Below are 21,987 nucleotides of genomic sequence, written 5' to 3'. Positions count from 1 at the left end.
AAAAAAATAATAATAGTAGGGGCCCCTGGGTGGCTCAGAGGGTTAAAGCCTCTGCCTTCGGCTCAGGTCATGATCTCAGGGTCCTGGGATCGAGCCCCGCATCGGGCTCTCTGCTCAGTGGGGAGTCTGCTTCCTCCTCTCTATCCTCCTCTTTCTCTGCCTGCCTCTCTGCCTACGTGTGCTCTCTGTCTGTCAAATAAGTAAATAAAATCTTTAAAAATAATAATAATAATAATAGTAACCTACAATGTAGCTGAAATAGGAAAATGCATTCCAACCTTCAACTCTAACAATGTGTCACAGGCCCATTTGCATTTTCCAGCAGTGGTCCTTCAGGACTGACATTCCTGGTCCCCACCATGCCTTTGAGACAGAGACATATTATGAGGGTTGCTTCTGGTGGCCCTCACCTCAATGGGCAAGGCGTTCCTGTATAGGAGTGAGAAGATAGTTGAGTAGGTTCTGGAAAGAGAATTGTCGTGGTTATCCTCCCATTTTCAATTTTCATAATGAATCAATCTTTGGATACTTAGTTTAGGAATGGGTTAGCAGTCACTGAAGCCAAGTTCTAGTTTGTTCCATTTGAGAAAATGATAGGAAGGTCTTTCCCAAAGCCACAAAGGCAATAATTGACATGTTACTCATAATAGCTCAAAAAGAAATTAGTCAAAGAACCTTCTACTGACCTTGTTCGGTAGAGATTGTACAAATAAAAATATACAGGATACCTTAAGAAAAATTAATAGCTTTATTTTTCCTCAATATACATTTAGAAAATAGGTCTAAGGAAAGGTTTCATGAAATAGACCAGAGGACTATATACAAAGTGAAGAGTTCCAAATCAGCGACACCAAGGGCACAGACGGAGCACTCCTCCCCGAGGGCCACGGCAGCCTAGGACCGTCCCATCAGAGGGGAGGCAAGCTCTTGGACGGCTTTTGAGTTTAGCTGAGGAATTGTGCTGATCTTCAGGAGTTTGCCGCTTGCATACTTATTCTTGATGGCCTGCAGAAGTCATCTGTGATTAAGCACACATCAGGAACCCCACCTTCTCCCTCGCTCCTGATCTAACTCACAAGCGTACTTAAGGGACAGACCCACAATCTCCAGTTGGTGTGATGCTGGCAAATCACTGAAGCCAGCCAGCAGCGCTCTGAGGTCGTAATGTGTGGAACCTGACAATTTCCTTCCATGCCCGACAATGGATAAAATCCAGCTGGTAGCACCAGTGATGGGGAAATTCATGATGTCCAAGGCAGAGGCTCTGTCTCCTATATTGCCGGGGCAGGGGTTGGGGAAGGGGGGGGGGCAGGAAGTGGGAGCTGTGTTTATCATATCAAAGTGCCACCAGGACATAAGAGGTCTGTGAGGATGGGCAGCAACAATGGCAATAAAAGTCAAGTGGCCACCAGTGCTTAGCAGATCCCAGACAATACCCACAGGACTGGAGACACATTACACATCCACAGTGTGCTTCATTATGCGGAAACTACACGCAAGGAAGCAAAGCACGTTGTCAGGACACTTGGCACAAATGCCTTGCTCTTTCTCACCAGATCCTTGGTGATACTTAGTGTCACACAAGCACAGGACAGCGCCCAATCTGCCCTGACTCCACGTCTCAGGCGGGCCACATGGAGACAGACACAAAGCCCTCAGGAAACTTTCTGAATGGGCTTCTTCCCCTCCTTCTTTACCAGGCCTGCATTCAGGAGTCTTTTGGTCATTGTCCCAGAAGATCCTGGACAGAGGCCCCAAGTACCCAAGCCTTCTACAGGGCCCTTTAAGGGGTTCCAGACGACACAGGGAGCACCTGCCCTGACTGCTGCGAGCAGCAACACAGGCCGCCGGGACGAGCGTGAGTAAACGCATGGGTGGCAGTCCGGCTGACTACACTGGGCCTGGACATGGTTAGCCTAGCCACCTTGTGTTAAAGAAAGTCTGCTTTTGGGGTCTATCAGTATGCTCCATTCCCTGCTGTATTAGAAGAGAGTTTGTGCTAAAACAGACTCCCACAAACGCCAGTAGTACAGGAAAACACACACGCACATGCACATACATACGCACACCCTCGCTCACAAAACCCGTAGTCCAGTGCTTTCCAATTTCGGAAGGCGTACTTACAATGAATTTTGTTAGGTTTTCATTAACTTTCACTACATTTTTGGCCATGTGCTGCATGACTTCCAACACTTCGTTCTCTGTGTATCCAGTATAATACTGCTGCTTTAAGTTCTGGAACACAATGCAAAGAGAAGGGGAAGGATAAAGCCTCCGCTTCTTTAGAAGGGCAAGTCTTATACATGCTGACATCACTTACCACTCATGTAAAAGCTATAAAACCATATTCTTACCCTCTGAAAATTCAACAACAGCCCTCCACACTACTGTGGTGCCAGCAAAACAGCCAGTAAATGCAAGATGACCTTGGCTCTGAGCTCGACTAAATTAGACACTGCAGCTTCAGCCAGGTCAAGTGTCAAAGGTCGCATGTTATCATTTTTATAAAAGACTTTATTTATTTATTTGACAGACAGAGATCACAAGTAGGCAAAGAAACAGGCAGAGAGAAAGGAAAGCAGGATCCCTGCTGAGCAGAGAGCCTGATGCGGGGCTCGATCCCAGGACCCTGGGATCATGACCTGAGCCAAAGGCAGAGGCTTTAACCCACTGAGCCACCCAGGCGCCCCCCCCCATATTATCATTTTTTAAAGAAGATTGAACAGGTACATAAGGTACTCCAAGTAACAAAACTTTCATGCTAACTTCTCTCACCACACTGAAAGGGGATTGAAAGGGGATTGAGAGTGGAAGAGAGTAAAAACAAAATCCAACCAAAGAATGCCCCCTTCACAGGACTGGCAGAGACCCAGGACTGTACCCCCCACCATCAAAGCCCTACTGAGCAGCAGCTGATGGGGAGCTCGAGAGCCCAGAAACCCATATTATCAATCAGGGAAAGAGGCTCAGAATTAAGAAACACACTGGGCCACAGAAAGCAAGTTAATCCATGAAATTCAGAATAACTAAGACTACCCAGGATTCTCTTGTTGGGTCCTGTGTAAGTAAGCACTGCAGAACAGAGAACAGAGAAGCCTCTACCCCAGCCTTGAGACCTAACCTCCCAGAGAATAAAAATCAAGCAACAGGCCAGTTGTTGATTAGTAATCAGACCTATCATTTGTACAGATATGTAACCTGACTGTATTTCAGTTCTGTGATAAAATTTTTTTAAAGATTTTTAAAAAATTATTTATTTGTTTGACAGACAGAGATCTCAAGTAGGCAGAGAGGCAGGCAGAGAGAGAGGAAGCAGGCTCCCGGCTGAGCAGAGAGCCCAATGCGGGGCTCGATCCCAGGACCCTGGGATCATGACCTGAGCCGAAGGCAGAGGATTCAACCCACTGAGCCACCCAGGTGCCCCATTCTTTTTTTTTTTTTAAGATTTTATTTATTTATTTGACAGACAGAGATCACAAGTAGGCAGAGAGGCAGGCAGAGAGAGAGAGGAGGAAGCAGGCTCCCTGTCAAGCAGAGAGCCCAATGCGGGGCTTGATCCCAGGACCCTGAGATCATGACCTGAGCCGAAGGCAGAGGCTTTAACCCACTGAGCCACCCAGGCGCCCCACTACTGATCTTTTGAAATCAATTCCCAGAAAACAGGAAGACCTGTAGTTAATAGGTTTGCAGCCCAAGGAAGGCAGGTCTAAGAGTAAAGTGATTTAGCTGAAATGAGCCACTGGTACCAGTACAATGTATCATTCATGTTACCAGCAGCCTTGTTGCCTCAAGCTTTTCATTTCAAAAAATTTCAGATGTACAGAAGAACAGAAACAATATAATGAACATCTGCATATCCTTTGTGTGGATTCATCTATTATTAATATTTTGCCACTTCCTCTCTCATGTTGTCTGCAGCTAACTCAATTTCGAATCGTTCAGCAAAAATTGTGTATGTATGTATTCACACAATTTTTGAACCATTTGAAAATGAGTTGCAGATATGACGACACATCACTTCTAAATGTTTCAGAAACAAACCATTATCACAGAAAAAATATCAACATTTCCACACTATCATCTAGTACATAGTCTATATTCAGATTTCTCCCATTGTTCCAAAAATATCTTGTACAGATTTTTCTTTTCAGATCCAGGTCCAATCAAATTACCTGCAAGTGTATCTGATCTCTAATTTTTTTTTTTTTTTAATTTAAAAACGATGCCCATTTTCTTGGCTTTAAATGACAACTTGTTCGAAGGATCCAGGCCAGTTACTTTTAGAATGTCCCACATTTTAAATCTGAGTGTTTCCTGATGACTGGATTCACGCCAAACAATTTGAGCATGAATTTCATATAGGTGATCACGTATACATCCGACTGTGCCAGAAGACATGTCAAAGTCAGGTGGTCCTACCCCTGGTGATGTTAAGCTTGATCACCAGGTAAAGGCGGTAACTGCCAGACCTCTCTAGCACAAAGGTACAGTTTTCCTTCAGAAGTACTACAGATCGGGGCGCCTGGGTGGCTCAGTGGTTTAAGCCGCTGCCTTCGGCTCGGGTCATGATCTCAGGGTCCTGGGATCGAGTCCCACGTCCGGCTCTCTGCTGTGAAGGTAGCCTGCTTCCCTCTCACTCTCTCTGCCTGCCTCTCTGCCTACTTGTGATCTCTCTGTCAAATAAACAAACAAAATCTTAAAAAAAAAAAAAAAGAAGTACTACAGATCTGTGGGGTGATATTTTGAGGCAATGTGAATCTTGTTCTCCAAAACTATTTCACCTAATGATAGAAGCATCAGTTGACTCTCACTTGAATCAGTTATTACCTTAGGGGTTACAATTTGATTTCTAAGTACCATTCTTTCTGCCTCAATCAGCTGGTGTCCTACTGATAAAAAAGAGCCCCTTCTCCCATTCTTTCTTTTGTATCATTATAAATACACGGATTTGTAAAAATATGTTATACTCTGTTACTGTCATTATTCCTTTTAAAGTTCAGATTTAGTCAGAAGGCTTTCAAGTCAGTTCCTATGTCCTTTTGACGTGCGCCATTGATCTCTGAGAACTTGCTTGGTATCGGCTACAAACTGACGTAGGCTCACCTTCTACTTCCTCTGCCACGGCCCTCATGTCAGTTGTTTCTCAAACAAGACCTAGTTCCTAGGGGGTAATGGCATTTAGTATCCAAGATGTAAGCACGAGGTGTGTTCATTGCTACAGGGTTATCATTGTTTCCAGGCCCTCTCTTTCTTAATTTATTGACATTTCCAAAACAGGAAATGTTGCAGGGTTTTTCCTTTTGTTTTTAATTGTTAACGCTGTATTATCCCCCTTTCTCTAGTGAAAATTTTAGTCTTTGGTAACGTGAATGGTTATTTATCCTATAACAGTCATAAAAATAGTCTCGCAATTATAATAACAGAACACTACTAACAATAGAGCTCCTAAGTAAACCTGAAGTCCATTACCTTTTTTGGTCCTTTGTTTTGTCCAGCCACATACCACTAAAGATGCACAATCTGAATACTGCCTTCAAAATTATTTGAATTAATTCTTCCCTCTGCGTTATTACCAATTTGATACATAGTCCCCTTGTTGTTTCTGCATAATTCCACTTAGGGACTCTCCATATTGTTCAATACATGAATACTCATATTGTTCAAAAGTTTAAAAAGTTACATTGTATTGTATACAATTGATAAAAAGTTACAGCCTGAAGTCCTGTTCCCATCCTCAGCCTTCCGCCCTGTTCCCACCCAACCCCACAGGTATCATTTTCATAAGATTCTGGTCTACGATAGGTTTTTGGAAAATTAGAAAATACATAAGCACACATACATATATTCTCTTACTCTCCTTCTTTCTCACAGAAGATGTCAAATGCATACACTTGTGTAGAGGAACAGCTCTGCCACGGTGCCCTAGCAATCTTGCATGCCTCCACAGAGAGCCACCCAGGCAAAGGCCTGAACCACAGCTTATCTGTCTTGGCAAAATGCTCTGCGATCCTTCTGGAACACGAGAGGACAGGGACATGGGAGGAGCCGCCCAGACTCCCTTCCTTATCTCTCCGGAGAGACTACCGTGAGACTTTTTTCTCAACACCAGGCCTCTGAAGAGGCTTTCGTTCTGCTGCACTTGGGGCCCGTCTACAGACTAGAAAACTGCTTAGTGGCAGTCTAGAATCGGCTCATCCACAAAGGGGTATCCCATGACTCACACTGCAGTTGTCTGGTCCCTTCGGTTTCGGTTGCTGTCCTTTTTTTGTTGTGTGAGATAAGCACCAAGATTGCTGGCAGCTTTGGCTACTTGTATGAATCTAGAAGTGACTCCTTTCAGCTTCACTGGAGCAATCAGTCAGGCCTTCACCTTGCTTTGTCTTAGATGCTTGACGACCTGTTTCCCATAACCAAAGACCCCGAAACCTTAGCACACCAGTTGCTGGTGGCCTGGCTCAGTCCCCACAACTCTAGAGCACACTTGGTGCCATGCTGTGGTCGCCTCATCTCTATCTGAAGCATCCCAAGCAGCCTTCTTTTAGGCCTCTGGATTTTAACCATTGCTTCGAGGCTAGTGTCGTGAAAATGCTAAGGACCTTCATATTGAGGGGGCCGAAAATATCAACTAATTTCTTCTTAACCCAACACTTACCCATTTTCCTTGGCCCAGAACCTTCTGGGACAGGCAGGACGCAGCCGCTGCCACCTTGGAAGGATGATAATGCACCATGTCGTAGTCAATGAGAGTCAGCTCCATCAGGTATTTGGCTAAAGTGTGCTGTTCCACATCGACCTATGAAAGAACAGCCAGGGCCAGTAAGAAGCACGGCTACTATTACCCTCTTGCAAAATCCTGGGTGAAGGCCTAGGAGCTCAAAGCCACTCTCCTCACCAGTCTTCCCAGCAACTGCCCTATTCCACAGTATGGTACAAACACAGAGCGTGAGGTCTTTGCTCTTAAGAACTGATAAGCATTAGGACCTATCGAGAAGATGCTTCCTGTAAATGCCTAAGTTTTCCTTTTTTTTTTTTTTAATTTTATTTATTTATTTGAGAGAGAGAGAGATCACAAGTAGGCAGAGAGGCAGGCAGAGAGAGAGGGGGAAGCAGGCTCCCTGCTGAGCAGAGAGCCTGATGTGGGGCTCGATCCCAGGACCCTGGGATCATGACCTGAGCCGAAGGCAGAGGCTTAACCCACTGAGCCACCCAGGCGCCCCTGCCTAAGTTTTCCTTTAATTGGATCAACATTTCCACGATAAGAACAAACAGCAAAATCAAGTTTCATACCGAACCAGAGGCACTTACCTCCCCGGCTTTTGATGCCCGCCTTAAGAAATGTAGCGGCAAAGGTCGACCCAACTCAAATTTCAGTTCTTTCAAAATCTGTGTTTCCATCTCTCGGATTTGAGAACTGGTATAAGCGTTGTCTGTGATGTAAACGAAGTCTTCAATATTTGGAGAAAACATCTCCTCATATTTGGAAGCCAAGAGCAGAGCTGTAATCCCAACCAGCTGAAGCTTCTTACGAGAAACCGGCTGAACCTAGTTGAAGAATGTGTCAGAAGTCCTACGTAATGAGAGGACTGGGGCTCTGGGTGGAAGGAAGCGAGAGGGAACCGTGTCCTGGAGAAGTACACATCGTCTCTGCTCATGCTCCCCTTACCAGCACAGGTAACCTCTATGTTAACAGCAGGTACCATCAGGGATGCCTGGCTGGCTCAAGTCCCTGAGTCCTTGAGTATGACTCGATCTTGGGGTTGTGGGTTCGAGCCCTACATTGGGTATACAGATTACTTAAAAATAAAATCTTAAAAAAAAAAAAACCAGCCGGTACCATCCCTGCTCCCAGCAGCCATCTGTTATTTGAGTATTCAGAGAGTGCCAGGCACAGTCCCAAAATGCCAACAATCATCTCATTGAATCCTCATAAAAATCCTAGCAAATGCATGTATTTTCCCCCACTTGCAAAGAGATGGCCTAAGAAGAGATTCAGACACCAGCTCCAAATCACTGAATTGCTCAGTAGGGAAGAATTATGTCTGAGAACCAGGGGCCTGGTCTGCTCCAGCCTCGTCATCCTGGCTTGAATGTCTGGGGCGGCCCCACCATGGCATTCAACGTGTCTGCACCAAGATGAGGCCAAGCCAAACAGTGGGATTAAATAATGGATGCCCAGGGATGAGGAAGGGGGTCTCGCAAACACTTCCTTAATCCTTACCAAAAGTACACTCATTAGTCAGCATTAAGAATCTCCAAAGAGGCTCCCGGATCAGGGAAAATCTCAGCTCAGGTATAATTCTCTTTTCTTTGAAAAGAGACTTTGTTATCCTTGCTTCAACTCTCATTATTAAAAATCTACCTAAACTATAACTACTCTCCTGCCCAGTGAGGAATGTATAATGCAAACCACTGAATCTATGCTTTCTTAGGATTTTGCCATCTCTCAGGGCATTATAATAATCACCATTATGACTGTACTGGTGGGGCAGAATTTGTACCTGAGCTGTATCATACATGTTGACTTTAAGTAAATAAATCCTTTATGTGCAGGGCTCCTGGCTGCTGGGTCACACACGAGCGCCTTCTGTCTGGCATTTCTTCTACGTGGTCAGCATTCTGTGTCACCGGTCAGAGCTATTTCCATGACCACTCTGCCTCCCAGCTGAATTTCTTACATTCCTCTTCTTCAGACCTCCTGTTCCCAGTACGCTGCCCACACATACCCCCCACTCCTTAACAATTCTGCCTCCTCACTTTTCTACAGGGATTCATGCCACAGCTGGCTGGAAACAGCCAAGTTCTCTAGCCAAACTCCTCATTTTTCAGACAAGGAAACTTAACCAAGGAGTACCAAATTATGAGCTACAGGGAAATCGTGGAAGCGGGCCTGGGAAACCAGCCCCCACAGGCCCCGCGTGCTTCAGGCTGACTTTCAGATCTCCGGCTGGTCTGTTTGCTTTGAGAAACGACTGGCTGTGCAGTGCCAACCCCCGATGCCCCGGCACTTTCTGGCAGGCTGACCCAGCAGAAACGCCCAGCAGCTGTCAGCATCACCAAAGGCTAGACACACCTGGCTACCTCCCCCTCTAACACCTCCAGTTCCTCAGTTTCTAACCAAGTGGCTTTTGGTCTTTTCCTTCAGGTATCACCCTTTGGTGTTGCAGAATGCCCCTACAATGAGCCCCCAGAAGCCACGCTCACCTGTAAATATCGGTCCATGATGGCAACGCACATGTACAGAGTCTCCTGCAGCAGCCTAAACTTGGAGTGCACTTGCACCAGCCAGTCCACCAGGATGGCGCGCATGCGTCCATTTATCTCTCTTCCATCTAGGAAGTGTGGCTTTATGGATTGCAGAACCTGTTGACAGAATTCAAAGTTTAAAAAGCTCCCCTCATTCCCTTCCTAGATGTGCAGTAAATGCCACGTTGCCTGCACAACCGAAACACAAAGGCCCACTCACCTCGAGCTGCCTTAGATACTGGTAGATATCCTTCACGTAGTCGCTGCAGAGCTGAGGGTTCTCCCAGTCCTCATGATCAATGTCCTCGATTTTGCAGAGCAGCGCATCAGAGAAAGCTTGGCAGAGGTTCTCTTCCTTCATGGAGATATCCTCCAGTGGGGGGGTAGGACCCTATGTGAACGAATTAACAAGCGTGCATCACTACCTTGGCAGTAGCCTGGACTGTCCATCAGAGGCAAATACATGCAGAGTCAACTGGTTTAGAAGAATCATATGCATGGGGCGCCTGGGTGGCTCAGTGGGTTAAGCCTCTGCCTTCGGCTCAGGTCATGATCCCAGGGTCCTGGGATCGAGCCCTGCATCGGGCTCTTTGCTCAGCAGGGAACCTGCTTCCCCACCCCACCTCTCTCTGCCTGCCTCTTTGCCTCTTGTGATCTCTGCCCCAAAAAAAAAAAAGGTATCATATGCATTTTTAAAATGTGTGAAAGCCAAAACAAATAAATTTTAGAGTAAGAGGTTAATAATTCAAGATGTAGTAGATGAAGTTTTTATAGAGATGCTCCTTTGTTTAAAATTCTCTAATTTCACTCCAAGGGAAAACCTGAGTCATCACGATGGCCTGGGGGCCTGCATGATCTGGTTTTGCCCTCTCTGCTGACTGGTCTCCTATTTCTCTCCCCTTGGTCTGCCTCATGGCAGCCTCCTTCACTGTAGGTGGGCTCCCTCTCCCCATAATGTGCTCAATCTTGTCCCTACACCCTCACGGGCAATTCTCTCACATTCAAAATGTTGTTTGAATTTTACCTTCTCAATTAGGTCTACACTGACCCCTGTTTTTAATACTATCTACTGCCTATTCCCTGACACCCATGTGTTATTTCTCTTACTGTGTTTTTCCCCACAGAACCTGTAACCTCGTAACATACTGTGGAGTTTACTTATAGGTGATGTATATTATTTTCTGTCTACTTCTACTAGACTGTCAGCTCTACAGAGCTTATAGACCTAGCAGAGGTAGAAAACAATATATTTATAAATCCATTTATAAATAAATAATACATTTATTTCAGGATGCCTGGGTGGCTCAGTGGGTTAAGCTTCTGCCTTCGGCTCAGATCATGATCTCGGGGTCCTGGGATGGAGCCCCATATCGGGCTCTCTGCTCAGTGGGGAGCCTGCTTCTCCCTCTCTCTCTCTGCCTGCCTCTCTGCCTACTTGTGATCTCTGTCAAAGAAATAAATAAAATCTTTAAATAAATAAATAAAACATTTATTTAAACTGATTTTGTCCCCTATGCAATATATGATTGCAGGGATGATATAATGCCTATATCATCCCTGACACATAGTTGGTGCTCAGTAAATATTTATTGAAGGAAATGTAAACATCTGGGTGCAGAAACTCCTAGAGCTGACAATTCACTTCAGCTGTAGCCTCTTCTGTGGGTACACAGATTTCCCCTCATAAACTAATTTATTCTAAATTGAGAAACTGGAAACTAAGAAGCAGAAAACCATATTCTGGCCTATGAATAAAATAGAAGGAAGCAAAGATGGAGCAAGTATGCACCCAGTATTTTCTTATGCTGACTGGGTGACTATTAAAAAAAAAAAAAATCACACAAATTAAAAATTTATAAAGTTAAAACAAGTGCTTAGTAATGAAGTATAAATAAACCATTATTTTTTAAAAAAAATAAGAGGTACTTCTCAAAGTAAAACCTAATGAGACTGCTAGGCTATAAAGACTATGTATTCAAGAAATAAAATACAGAAAGAGAAGACTGTATAATAAACAATTTTGGGCACCTGGGTGGTTCAGTGGGTTAAAGCCTCTGCCTTTGGCTCAGGCCATGATCTCAGAGTCCTGGAATCGAGCCCCACATCAGGCTTTCTGCTTAGCAGGGAGCCTGCTTCCCCCTCTCTCTCTGCCTGCCTCTCTGCCTACTTATAATCTCTGTCTGTCAAATAAATAAATAAAATCTTAAAAAAATAAACAATTTTAATTGACATGAAAGTGCAGTGGTGATGGTTTCCACGTTTAAAGAAGGATGAAACAGCAGAAACAAAATATATACAGCAGTTCAAAACCCATCCTTCCCTCCTACATCAGAGGTCTCAAGCTGGGGAGGGACAAGCTGAGCAAGAGTCATGCAGATATGTGTGCCATTTATTTGAGAACTTCCAAACCTCAAGGGACCAGAATGAATAAGAGCTACTTGGGGCACCAGGGAGAAACCTAGATAATTTCCTGGAGAAGATAAGACCTCAAGAAAAATGAGTAGGCAAAGTGTACGCAAGTACATAGTCCCAGAGGAAGCCAAGAAACAAAGGCAAGTCTGGGAAGTGCACATTGATTCAGGATGGCAGGAGCCAGTGCATGGAGTGTGAGAAGATGGGCTGGAAAGGTGAACGAGAACCCGGCTAGGGAGTTTACATTTTACCCAAAGGGAAGTGAACCCATTGAAGGAACTGAGCAAGAATGGCAAGAATCAGAGATGCCTGGCTGGCTCAGTTGGTAGAGCGACCAACTCTTGATCTCAGAGTTGTGGGTTCGAGCCCCATGTAGGGTGTAGAGATTACTTGAAAATAGAATCTTTTTTTTAAAAAGTGTGACTAGAATCAGATGTACATTTTAATGAGCACGTACAGCTAGGTTAAGTTCAAGGATAAGCATCATCAGTGTCCCTGGGAAATGCAGTCAGTATTGAGAAGCCTGGTTTAAGGAGTCAGAGGTTATGGTCATGTGCTATGTGCTATATAGCACATGTGTGCTATGTGTGCTGCCCCAGCAGCTTGGAAGGTTTACCTGTGTCTATTCAGATGTACACCTGAGTTTGGCCATATCCCAAAGCTACCAGGAGAAGACACGGATCATGGCTCTGGCCCTTAATTTAGAATTTCTTAGAAGCATTCCTTTTGAATTCCAACATAATTTAATTATTACAAAATCCTTTCTAAGATCCCACTGTCCGTGCAGGTAGTAACCTAAACCCTTCAGGCCAGCTGTGTAATCCTCGGTCCAGTGTCTATGCATGCGAAGCTAAAAGCATGATAACATTCCAATCAGATTAATGAATGAGTTCTGTCCGATGTCACAGACAAGTGAAAAGTGGTATCTGAAATAATAAGTGTGAGATTTTGCTGAACTTTAGAAGCTCCAGTTCGGTAAGGAGCAGGGTGGAGTCTGAGTAAAGGCTGTTGAAATTCTCCTACTACTAAGTTGGGTCTGGTGAGAAAATGTACAACTATTAATAGGCAAACACGTAGGTGTTTGTGCAAGTTTTTGGTAACCAGAGTTCCTTTATTTACTAGGTTTATAATAAGCCATGTCAATTAAGTGCAACAAGAAAGGACTCCCAGAAAAAGTGTTGTTTCCATTAGACAGTTCATGATTTGTAGCAGAAAGTGTGTACTTGTGCACACACAGGCACACGCAATTGTAGAAAGGCAAAATCATTCCCTGGGAACAGCTTTAGAGAATACAGTGAAATGGAATTTGGAGGGTAGGGAGAGTAGTAACAATAAACTTTCTATTCTATGTGCTTGATATATTTCTGTAGTATTTTGCTATGTTTCTTATGTGATTAAAAATAAAAGGCACTGGGGCACCTGGGTGGCTCAGAGGGTTAAAGCCTCTGCCTTCAGCTCTCTGCTCAGCAGGGAGCCTGCTTCCCTTCCTCCTCTCTCTGCCTGGCTCTCTGCCTACTTGTGATCTCTGTCAAATAAATAAATAAAATCTTTTAAATAAATAATAAAAGGCACTCTTTTTTTAAAAAAAATGTGAAAAGTTGTGATTACTTCCCCTTTATACATAGTTTTTGTATTAGGGGTAGTTAGCCATAAGACATTCTCATAGTTGAATAATGACTACTGTAAAGGCACTTTAAGGCAACAGGCTTGAGCAGTGGAACTTGATCAAGGTAAAAGAGCCCATAGCGACCATCAGGCTGAATGTCGGCAGGCTCGTTAAGCAAACTACTTGGAAATAGCCAAAAGCCCTAACTAGGCACAGTTCCGAAGATTACCAAAAACAGGAAAACAACATACATTCCCATACTCCCTTATTCTACCCCATAACTGTGGTCCCTCACCACCACCCTCTGGCAGATAGTCTCTCCTTTGCTGTCCTGCCCACTGTTCCCTATTCAATAATCTCTCTCTTCTGTTCTGCCGTGGGTGAATTCTTTCACCACCCATGCTACTGGCCCCCACCCACCTGGCATCCCACATTTGGGGGCCCCCCATCAGATCGGAGCATCCCACAATTATCACTGAATTTAGTGTTTAGATCAAATCTGTAAATCTAAAACTTCATCTGAATTTCTAGCTCTGACTTCCCAGCAGCTCTCCGAAGTGTGCATGGATCTCTGCTACAGCCCTATCAGAATGTGTGCTCAGGTCTTCCTCCACTTGACTGGGGGATCCTTGGGGACAGAATTGGTGGCACATTCACCTGATTTCTCCAGTGCCCAGAAAACAAAGAGACTAGGAAAAAACCATCTCCTTTCTTTTGCATAAAACTCAGTGTTTGCCAAAGCCTCATTGATTAGCAAAAAAATAATAAAATAACAAAAACACTGTTTTCTCTAAAAATTGCAGGATAATCTGCTTCTGCAAACACCTGTGAATGGCTGAAACCTCTTCAAGTTCCCAGCCAGAGCCTTTTGTGATTCAGTCGCTTCATCTCCTACAAAGACGAAACCAGCTCTCTGGTTTTGCAGCGTATAGTAAATAGATTTGGCTGAGAACATCTGCTTTCATGAGCACATGGCTTATAAATTTTCCAGGGCTCACTGCTGCTAGAACCCTGTGCTCAACTAGCATTGCCACATCCCCAGGGACAAGCTATAAAGGAGCAGCAATGGCGGCAGACAGAGCAGATGACAAAGTGAAAGCCAGATGGTCGACCAGAGCCAGGCAAGTAGAGGGGCTCATCTGCCAGGATGAGGAGCTCCCCCTAAACTAGGGACTGAATGATCTCTTCTGTACTACATTTCTCAGAGAAAAGTGCATTTGAATTGGAAGTAATTATTGTTCATTAATCCCTGATGTCTTCTAAAAACGAGCAGCACATTTCAGCCATGGAAGTGATATTTATATGATGGTCCATCATTCTTTATCTGAAACACAGTGACCTAAAATTTGTCAAGAAGCTAAAGCAAAAAGAGTCACCAGGGAAAGGTGGAGTAAATCAGAAAGAATGGAGTTGTAGAAGTCACGGAGGAAATTTCTCCTTTGTTTTGTTCATAACATTTTTGGTTGTTTTTCTTTTAATTTGCCTTTTTCCCTTCTTCTCTGATTGGAAAAGTAATATGTATCTATGGCGAAAAAAATCTGAAAATTTTAAGGAAGAAAATGAAAGTGAATCTTAAACCCAACATAATACTCAAAAAAACTATCATCAAAGTTTGCTTATAAATGCAGAGTTTTAGGGGCGCCTAGGTGACTCTATCAGTTAAGCACCCAACTCTTGATTTCAGCCAGATCATGATCTCTGGGTTGTGAGATCAAGCTCTGCAATGGGCATGGAGCCTGCTGAAGATTCTCTTGCCCTCTACCCCTCCCCACCTCAAAAAAAAAAAAAAAAAAAACACTTTGCACACTTCTAAAAGCAAATCTGGGGCACCTTGGTGGCTCCATCAGTGAAGTATCCAACTCTTGATTTTGGCTCAGTTGTGATCTCAGGGTCATGAGATCAAACTCTGCACTGGATATGGAGCCTGCATAAGTTTTTCTCTCTCCCTCTCTCTCTGCTCTTTCCCCCCTCTATCCCCCACCTCCCCCCGCCCCACATGCACACACTCTCTCTCTCTGAAAAATAATTTTTTAAAAAAAGGAAATCTGGGGTGGTACTGCATTCTATTGGGTTATAATCTGACTTTTCTATTGATGTAACATGCATTTTGATATCTTTAAATATTCTACTAAAACATGATATTAATGTCCCATGTATTTCATTAAATGGATTTAAGCTGCTCCAGTAATTCCACTACTGGGTGTTTACCCAAAGGAGAGGAAAACACTAATTTGAGAAGATATATGCACTCCTATGTTTATTGCAACATTATTTAAAATAGCCAGGATATGGATATGGAAGCAAGATATGGAAGCAACCTGAGCATCCATCGACAGATGAATGATAAAGAAGATGTGCTATATCTACAATGGATTACTCAGCCCCTAAAAAAGAATGAGATCTTGCCACTGCCAACAACATGGTTGAGCTAGAGGGTCTAATGCTAAGTGAAATAAGTTGGTCACAGAAAGACAAATACCATATGATTTCACTCATATGCGGATTTTAAGAAACAAAACAAATGAAGGGGAAAAAAAAAAGGCAGGGGCACCTGGCTGGCTTAGTCAGAAAAGCATGTGACTCTTGATCTCAGGATTGTGAGTTCAAGCCCCATGTTGGGTATAGAGATTTCATACATAAACAAACAAAAAGAAAAAGAAAAGAGACAAACCAAAACAAAAAACAAACAGCTCTTAAATATAGAGAACTGGTGGTTGCCATAGGGGAGTTGGGTAGAGGGAGTGGGTGAACCAGGTGAAGGGGATTAAGAGCATATTATAATGGTCAGCAGTGAGTCATGTATAGGATTGTTCAGTCACTATATTGCACACCTGAAACTAATGTAACATTGTATGTTAATTATACTTGAACTTAGAATTAACCAATCTTCTAATATTTCTCTATTATATAAGATATTCATTACAACACTATTTAAAAATTCCTCTAATTTTAGTGTGCCTTTAATAATTTTCTTAGGATAAAAACAGATTTACTGGGTATGGAGAATAACATTTTGAAGGACACTGCTAAATCACCTTCCAGACATGTGGGAGGAACCACATTCAAACAGTCACCTGTATCAAATACTACATAATGGTTAAAAGGTCAAAGCTGGAAGTTTGGGTTTGGCATTTAGGCACTAGAAGCCTCCAAGGAAAGGCCTATGAAAGGAAGGTCAATCTTCAGAATTTGTTCTGAGCTTTAGTTCTTGATTTGACGCTCTCTGTCCTGGCTTACGAACAGCAACATGCTTGCCACCATCACCTGCAAGCAGAAGGCTCCCATGTCTGCCCCCTCTTTCAGATGCTGCTGGCATATTTCTTTTTTAAAGATTATTTATTTATTTGACAGAGTGAGAGAGAGAGATCACACGTAGGCAGAGAGGCGGGGGTGGGTAGGGGAGACAGGCTCCCTGCTGAGCAGAGAGCCGGTTTCAGGGCTGGATCCCAGGACCTTGAGATCACAACCCCAGCCGAAGGCAGAGGCTTAACACACTGAGCCACCCAGGTGCCCCTGCTGGCATATTTCTGACTGCCCTTTCCGTGGAGGTTTTTCTGTTATCTCAACAAAGCTAAAGCCAAATGAGGTGCCTTCCCCAGAACTACCTCCCTTCCTTGACTTCCCCATTTCCTTAGTAATTCATCGAATAATTATTTCTTAAATACTCAAGTGCTTGTTTAAGGATCTTATTCTCTCTCTGCAAACAATGTAGCGAAAGAACTCCTTCTAGATACAGGACGATGTCCCTGGAAGGAGTTGATATACCCCCACACATCCCATGTTGTTTCTTAGCACGCTGTAGATAGCGGTATGTGGGTGAGTGCTTAGGGTAGATTCAGGTTAGTTCAAGACCCTCATCAGCTCTTGCCTGAACAATTGCAGTATCTCCTCATTTATGATCCCTCCCATGCCCAACCTACATTGCTTTCATTATTTCCCACCTCCTCAAAACTTTTCACAGGTTCCTCACTGCCTAATAAGATACAATCCAAATTCTAAGGCCTTCAAATACAACTGCAATCTTTTCCCCAACTTTATGTTCTGCTTATTCACACAAACATTCTGGCCCAGTTAGATGTGCTGACTCCTTAGCCCAAGGACAAGATTATAGGCCTATTTTTGCTTTTGTGACTTGATTCCTATTATGCTTTGTTCCCAAAAAAGTTGTTCTTTCCTATCAGCATCTCTCTATCCTTAAAAACCCCACTGATTCCACAGGGCTTCCCCTGACAACTTGGTCCCTTAGTGGTCTCTCCCTCCTGTAGAAGCACTTTCTGAAGGATGGTGCTTCCAACTACCCCAGACACTTGAAGCTTAATCATCCATTGCCCAGGGGCACCTGGCATCATTCCCTGGGACTACCAATTTAATTTCAGGTGCATGTGCCCTTTCTGGATAAGTCTCCTTAAGGCAAGATATCTCTTTAACAGCCTTAACACTACTGGATAAGCATAGCAAGTGCTCTCTCTCTGTATATATGTCTTGAATATATCCAATGTATCATTTTGAAAACTTTTAAACAAGTTACAGACATGTTATTAATGTATATTTTATATAGATTTATTATATATATATATATAGAGAGAGAGAGAGAGAGAAGTGGAAAAAGTAGTTATTGTTGTATTCTCAGCACCTATAATAGTGCCTGTCCTGTAGTAATTACAGGCCAATGGGTCCATTAACATTCTAACTCCAATTGAGTTAACCATTCACAGAGAGCACAATTTAACAACACAAAATTTTGGCATTACCTTATTTGAACATGATGAGTATGAGTCTCCGAAGTGTGAGATTCCACAGCCTTCATGGGCAAGATCATTCCTTTTTTTTTTTTTTTAAGTTTTTATTTATTTATTTGACAGAGAGAGATCACAAGTAGGCAGAGAGGCAGGCGAGAGAAAGGAAGGGAAGCAGGCTCCCTGCTGAGCAGAGAGCCCGATATGGGCTCGATCCCAGGACCCTGAAATCATGACCCGAGCCGAAGGCAGAGGCTTTAACCCACTGAGCCACCCAGGCGCCCCGGGCAAGCTCATTCTTATAATGGATTATAAAACCTACCAAATTTTACTTTGAAATCAGTAAATTTTTTAGAGTATCAAGGTAATTAACTTTGTTATTCAAGGTCAAAACATAACGCCTGAGTGGCTCAGTCGGTTAAGCTGCTGCCTTTGACTCAGATCATGTTCCCAGGGTCCTGGGATCAAGTCCTGCATCGGGCTCCTTGCTCAGCAGGGAGCCTGCTTCTCTCTCTGCCTCTGCCTGCCACTCAGCCTGCTTGTGTTCTCCCTCTCTCTCTCTGACAAATAAAATCTTAAAAAAAAAAAACAACAAATATACATCCAAAAGGATGTGTATGTTCAATTTGTACACCGTTGTTTAAAGTAGAGCTCTAGTTATGAACATTCTTCAAAAGTAGTCAGTGTCTGGGCTTCTGGGTGGCTCAGTCTGTTCAATGTCTGCCTTCGGCTCAGGTCATCATCTCAGGGTACTGGGATCGAGCCCCACATCGGGCTCTCTGCTCAGCAGGGGATCTGCTTCTCCTTCTCTCTCTCCTACTCCTCTCCCTGTTCATGCTCTCTTTCTCACTCTCTCTCAAATAAATAAATAAAATCTTTAAAAAAAATAAAAGTTGCAGTGATGATAAAGGCACCCTTCCAGTCTAGCCAAAAACCAGCTACTTCGTATGTTTGTAAACACAGAACATCCTACCTTTGGAGCCAACACTTCCATCTGTACTGGTTTCACAGAAGCAGTAGGTTTCAGTTGTTTGTTGACATTTGTTTTGGTGGGTTGAACAGGTATTTTCGTGTTCTGAGCTTTCTACAAGGAAAAAGAAACATAAATAGGGGAAGATAGTCAGTGTTGTTCCTCAGAGCTATACACAATCAGTCTGGTGTGCACATGGACAGTCCTCATGGCTGTTACCTTAGCTACTTGTGTAGCTCTGGTTGTAACTCTATTTCCAATTTCTTCTAAAACTGCCCGTCTGATTGTCACATGACTCTTAGCTTTAGAATTAACTCCAGTGTCAGCATTCTCCAAATCAGTGGACACCTAAAAAAAAAAAAAAGATTAGTTAATGATGAATTGAGACAACTTACAATACTTTGCTAATGTCAGATATCCAAATGCAGAATTTGGGAAAGATAAATATGTGGAGATCTATTTGTGAGAGGGAAAAGATACATTTTTTAGAAGACTAAAGATGGGGCACCTAGGTGGCTCAGTGGATTAAAGCCTCTGCCTTCAGCTCAGGTCATGATCTCAGGGTCCTGGGATAGAGCCCCATGTCGGGCTCTCTGCTCAGGAGGGAGCCTGTTTCCTGCCCCACCCCCACCCCCTGCCTGCCTGCTTCTCTGCCTACTTGTGATCTCTGTCTGTCAAATAAATAAATAAATAATCTTAAAAAAAAAAACACAAACCTATTTGTAGAAGACTAAAAATGCTATTTGTGATTGATCACATCACCTGAAATTCGGCAAATCACTATCCACCTGATCTGTAAAATAAATAATCCCATTAAGAGGTTTCGAGACAAGTGATTATTTCTTACATAGCACCCACTTGTTAAAGACCCTGTATACGACATTCATCTATTCAAAAATCCTTTACGTAGCTCAGTTAGGTTAAGAGTCTTATTCCTGATTTCGGCTCAGGTCATACTCTCAGGGTCATGAGATCCAGCTACCGCCCCCTCCCCCCCAAGGTTCTGTGCTGGCCATGAAGCCAGCTTAAGATTCCGCCCCTCCCCAAACACAAGTAAGCTCTCACTAAACTAAAAACTTTCCTTTAGAGAGATTAATAATAAATATAATTAAAACACTATTAAAAAGTTATAAGTCCAGATGTTTAAAACCTAAACTAGCTTTGATTCTTATGCTGTTCTACAATAAGAAGCGCTCTTATAGACATGATCTTTAGATATATTGTCTTTTAAAATGAGGTTGGACTCTCTTATATTAAGGATACTTGGAAATTGTTTTCACAAGTAAAATAGTTTCACTCTCAAACTCAGAGGAAGTTGAAATCATATGGAATAAAAAAATCATTAGTTCACCTTAACCTACTTTTGACAGAATGTGCTTAGAAACAAAACTTGTTAGAAAAAGCAATTCATACAAAAAAGTTTATTTTATTATAGAGGTGATAAACATTTCATGAGAAAAAACAGCATGTACTATCCCTGAGAACTGTGGGTCCTAATCCTAAAAATCTCCTAACAGGGTGTTTGAATAGATCTACAAGGATAGACAGAAGGGCAGGGAAAACTCAAGCCTTCCCTGAATAGAAAGAATTTGACAATGAAAGAACTTTATGGCATAGATAAGACAAAAATTACTCGCCAGTTCAATGTGGATCCACAAAAGGATAGGAATTAAATACTGAATGTATTCAACTTATTAGGATTCTCAAAAGCACACTGTTCAATTTTTTCCAGTAGCAACTGCCAATTTTAAAAAGTGTTTGAAATTTTAATGCTTACATGTTGAAGCCCAGTAATCAAACTTTAAATCCATCTGGAGGGGAAAACTGGCAGCTTTCAACTAGCCTATCCATCCAGGAGGATGGAACTCAGGTGTGTCAGGGCCCTCTATTTTCCAGCAAAGGAAAGCAGACCCAGATACAATTCAAACCCACAGAAAAAAGATTCAAAACACCATTAGCACTCGCATTTTTGCAAAGATGAAACAAATGAATCTGGACCCTTCTGTTGGCCATATTGTTCCAAATTATATGCAAAATCTTGATTACACTTGATTAAAGAAATTAATTTTTTTAAGGCTTTATTTATTACAGAGAGAGATCGTGAGAGAGGAAACACAAGCACAGGAGAGCTGGAGAGGGAGAAGCAGGCTCCTCACTCGAGGAGCCCGATATGGGGCTCGATCCCAAGACGCCAGGATCGTGACCCGAACTAAGGCAGACACTTAATGGCTGAGCCACCCAGGAGCCCCAGAAATTAATTTTAAGGTGACAAACGACTATGTTAGTGAACTTAACCTGGAAGACATCATGCGCAGAAATAAATGGGAAACTTAACACAAAACGAAATGAGAAGAATCTGAAAAACGGCCATGACTGTTGCCTGGTCAAACATTCAAAACAGTTCACTACCTGCAGTTTCTTCCAGTCCTTCTCCCCACCCCACATCCCTCAGCTGGCAAGGAGTTTGAGAACAGGGGAAGGAAATGACAACAACCTCTACTTAAACAGCACTCTAACAAAAAGAGCACTCGGGGATCCCTCGCTGAGTACCAAGGCCCGTGCTGGAGAGGCTCACCTGACAGGTGCCCCCTCCGAGGCGCTTTCCCACACTTCCCTCACCCCTACACTCCCCTCATCCCTGGACTCGCCAGGACGGAAACCGGGAACCCAGAGTGGATCCGAGGAGGGGAGAGGTCGGCAAAGAGGACAGGCCGCAGACTGGGGAGGGGAAGCGGGCAGAAGGGGAGCGCGGCGCCAGTTGGGACGAAGAAGCCTGCGCAGAAGAGGGAGGGAGGCTAGAGGCGAGAGACGGAGCTTCGCGGCCGAAGAGCCCGGCGGGTGCGGGGGGTCAGCCGGGCCCACTCACCGTCGGACGTCGGAGCAGCGCCATGTGGGAAGGGTCAGGCAAGAATGCCAGCCCGGCCCAGGGAGGGACGCGGACCGGAGAGGAAGGACACAGGCTTCCACAGCGCCGTTAGCTCTGGACTCCGGCCCGCAAGGCTTAAGATGTTTGCGATGTC

General features: G+C 43.6%; 1 protein-coding gene across 1 annotated transcript; it reads right to left on the bottom strand.

Annotated features, from left to right (window-relative positions):
* Window positions 1-742: 742 nt before the first annotated feature.
* On the bottom strand, window positions 743-21,982 carry CCNB2 (cyclin B2). Its single transcript, XM_046008966.1, has 9 exons — window positions 21,834-21,982; window positions 19,187-19,315; window positions 18,971-19,081; window positions 9,464-9,634; window positions 9,202-9,360; window positions 7,306-7,542; window positions 6,653-6,793; window positions 2,125-2,235; window positions 743-1,005 (listed from the first exon to the last, which is right to left on the bottom strand). The coding sequence occupies exons 1-9, from the start codon at window positions 21,855-21,857 to the stop codon at window positions 895-897; spliced, it is 1,194 nt and encodes a 397-aa protein (XP_045864922.1). The 5' UTR covers window positions 21,858-21,982; the 3' UTR covers window positions 743-894.
* Between the last annotated feature and the right edge of the window lie 5 nt (window positions 21,983-21,987).

The sequence above is a fragment of the Meles meles genome, chromosome 6 (genome assembly GCF_922984935.1).
Source record: "Meles meles chromosome 6, mMelMel3.1 paternal haplotype, whole genome shotgun sequence".
Taxonomy (NCBI): domain Eukaryota; kingdom Metazoa; phylum Chordata; class Mammalia; order Carnivora; family Mustelidae; genus Meles; species Meles meles.
This window is presented reverse-complemented; position numbering and strand designations above follow the sequence as displayed.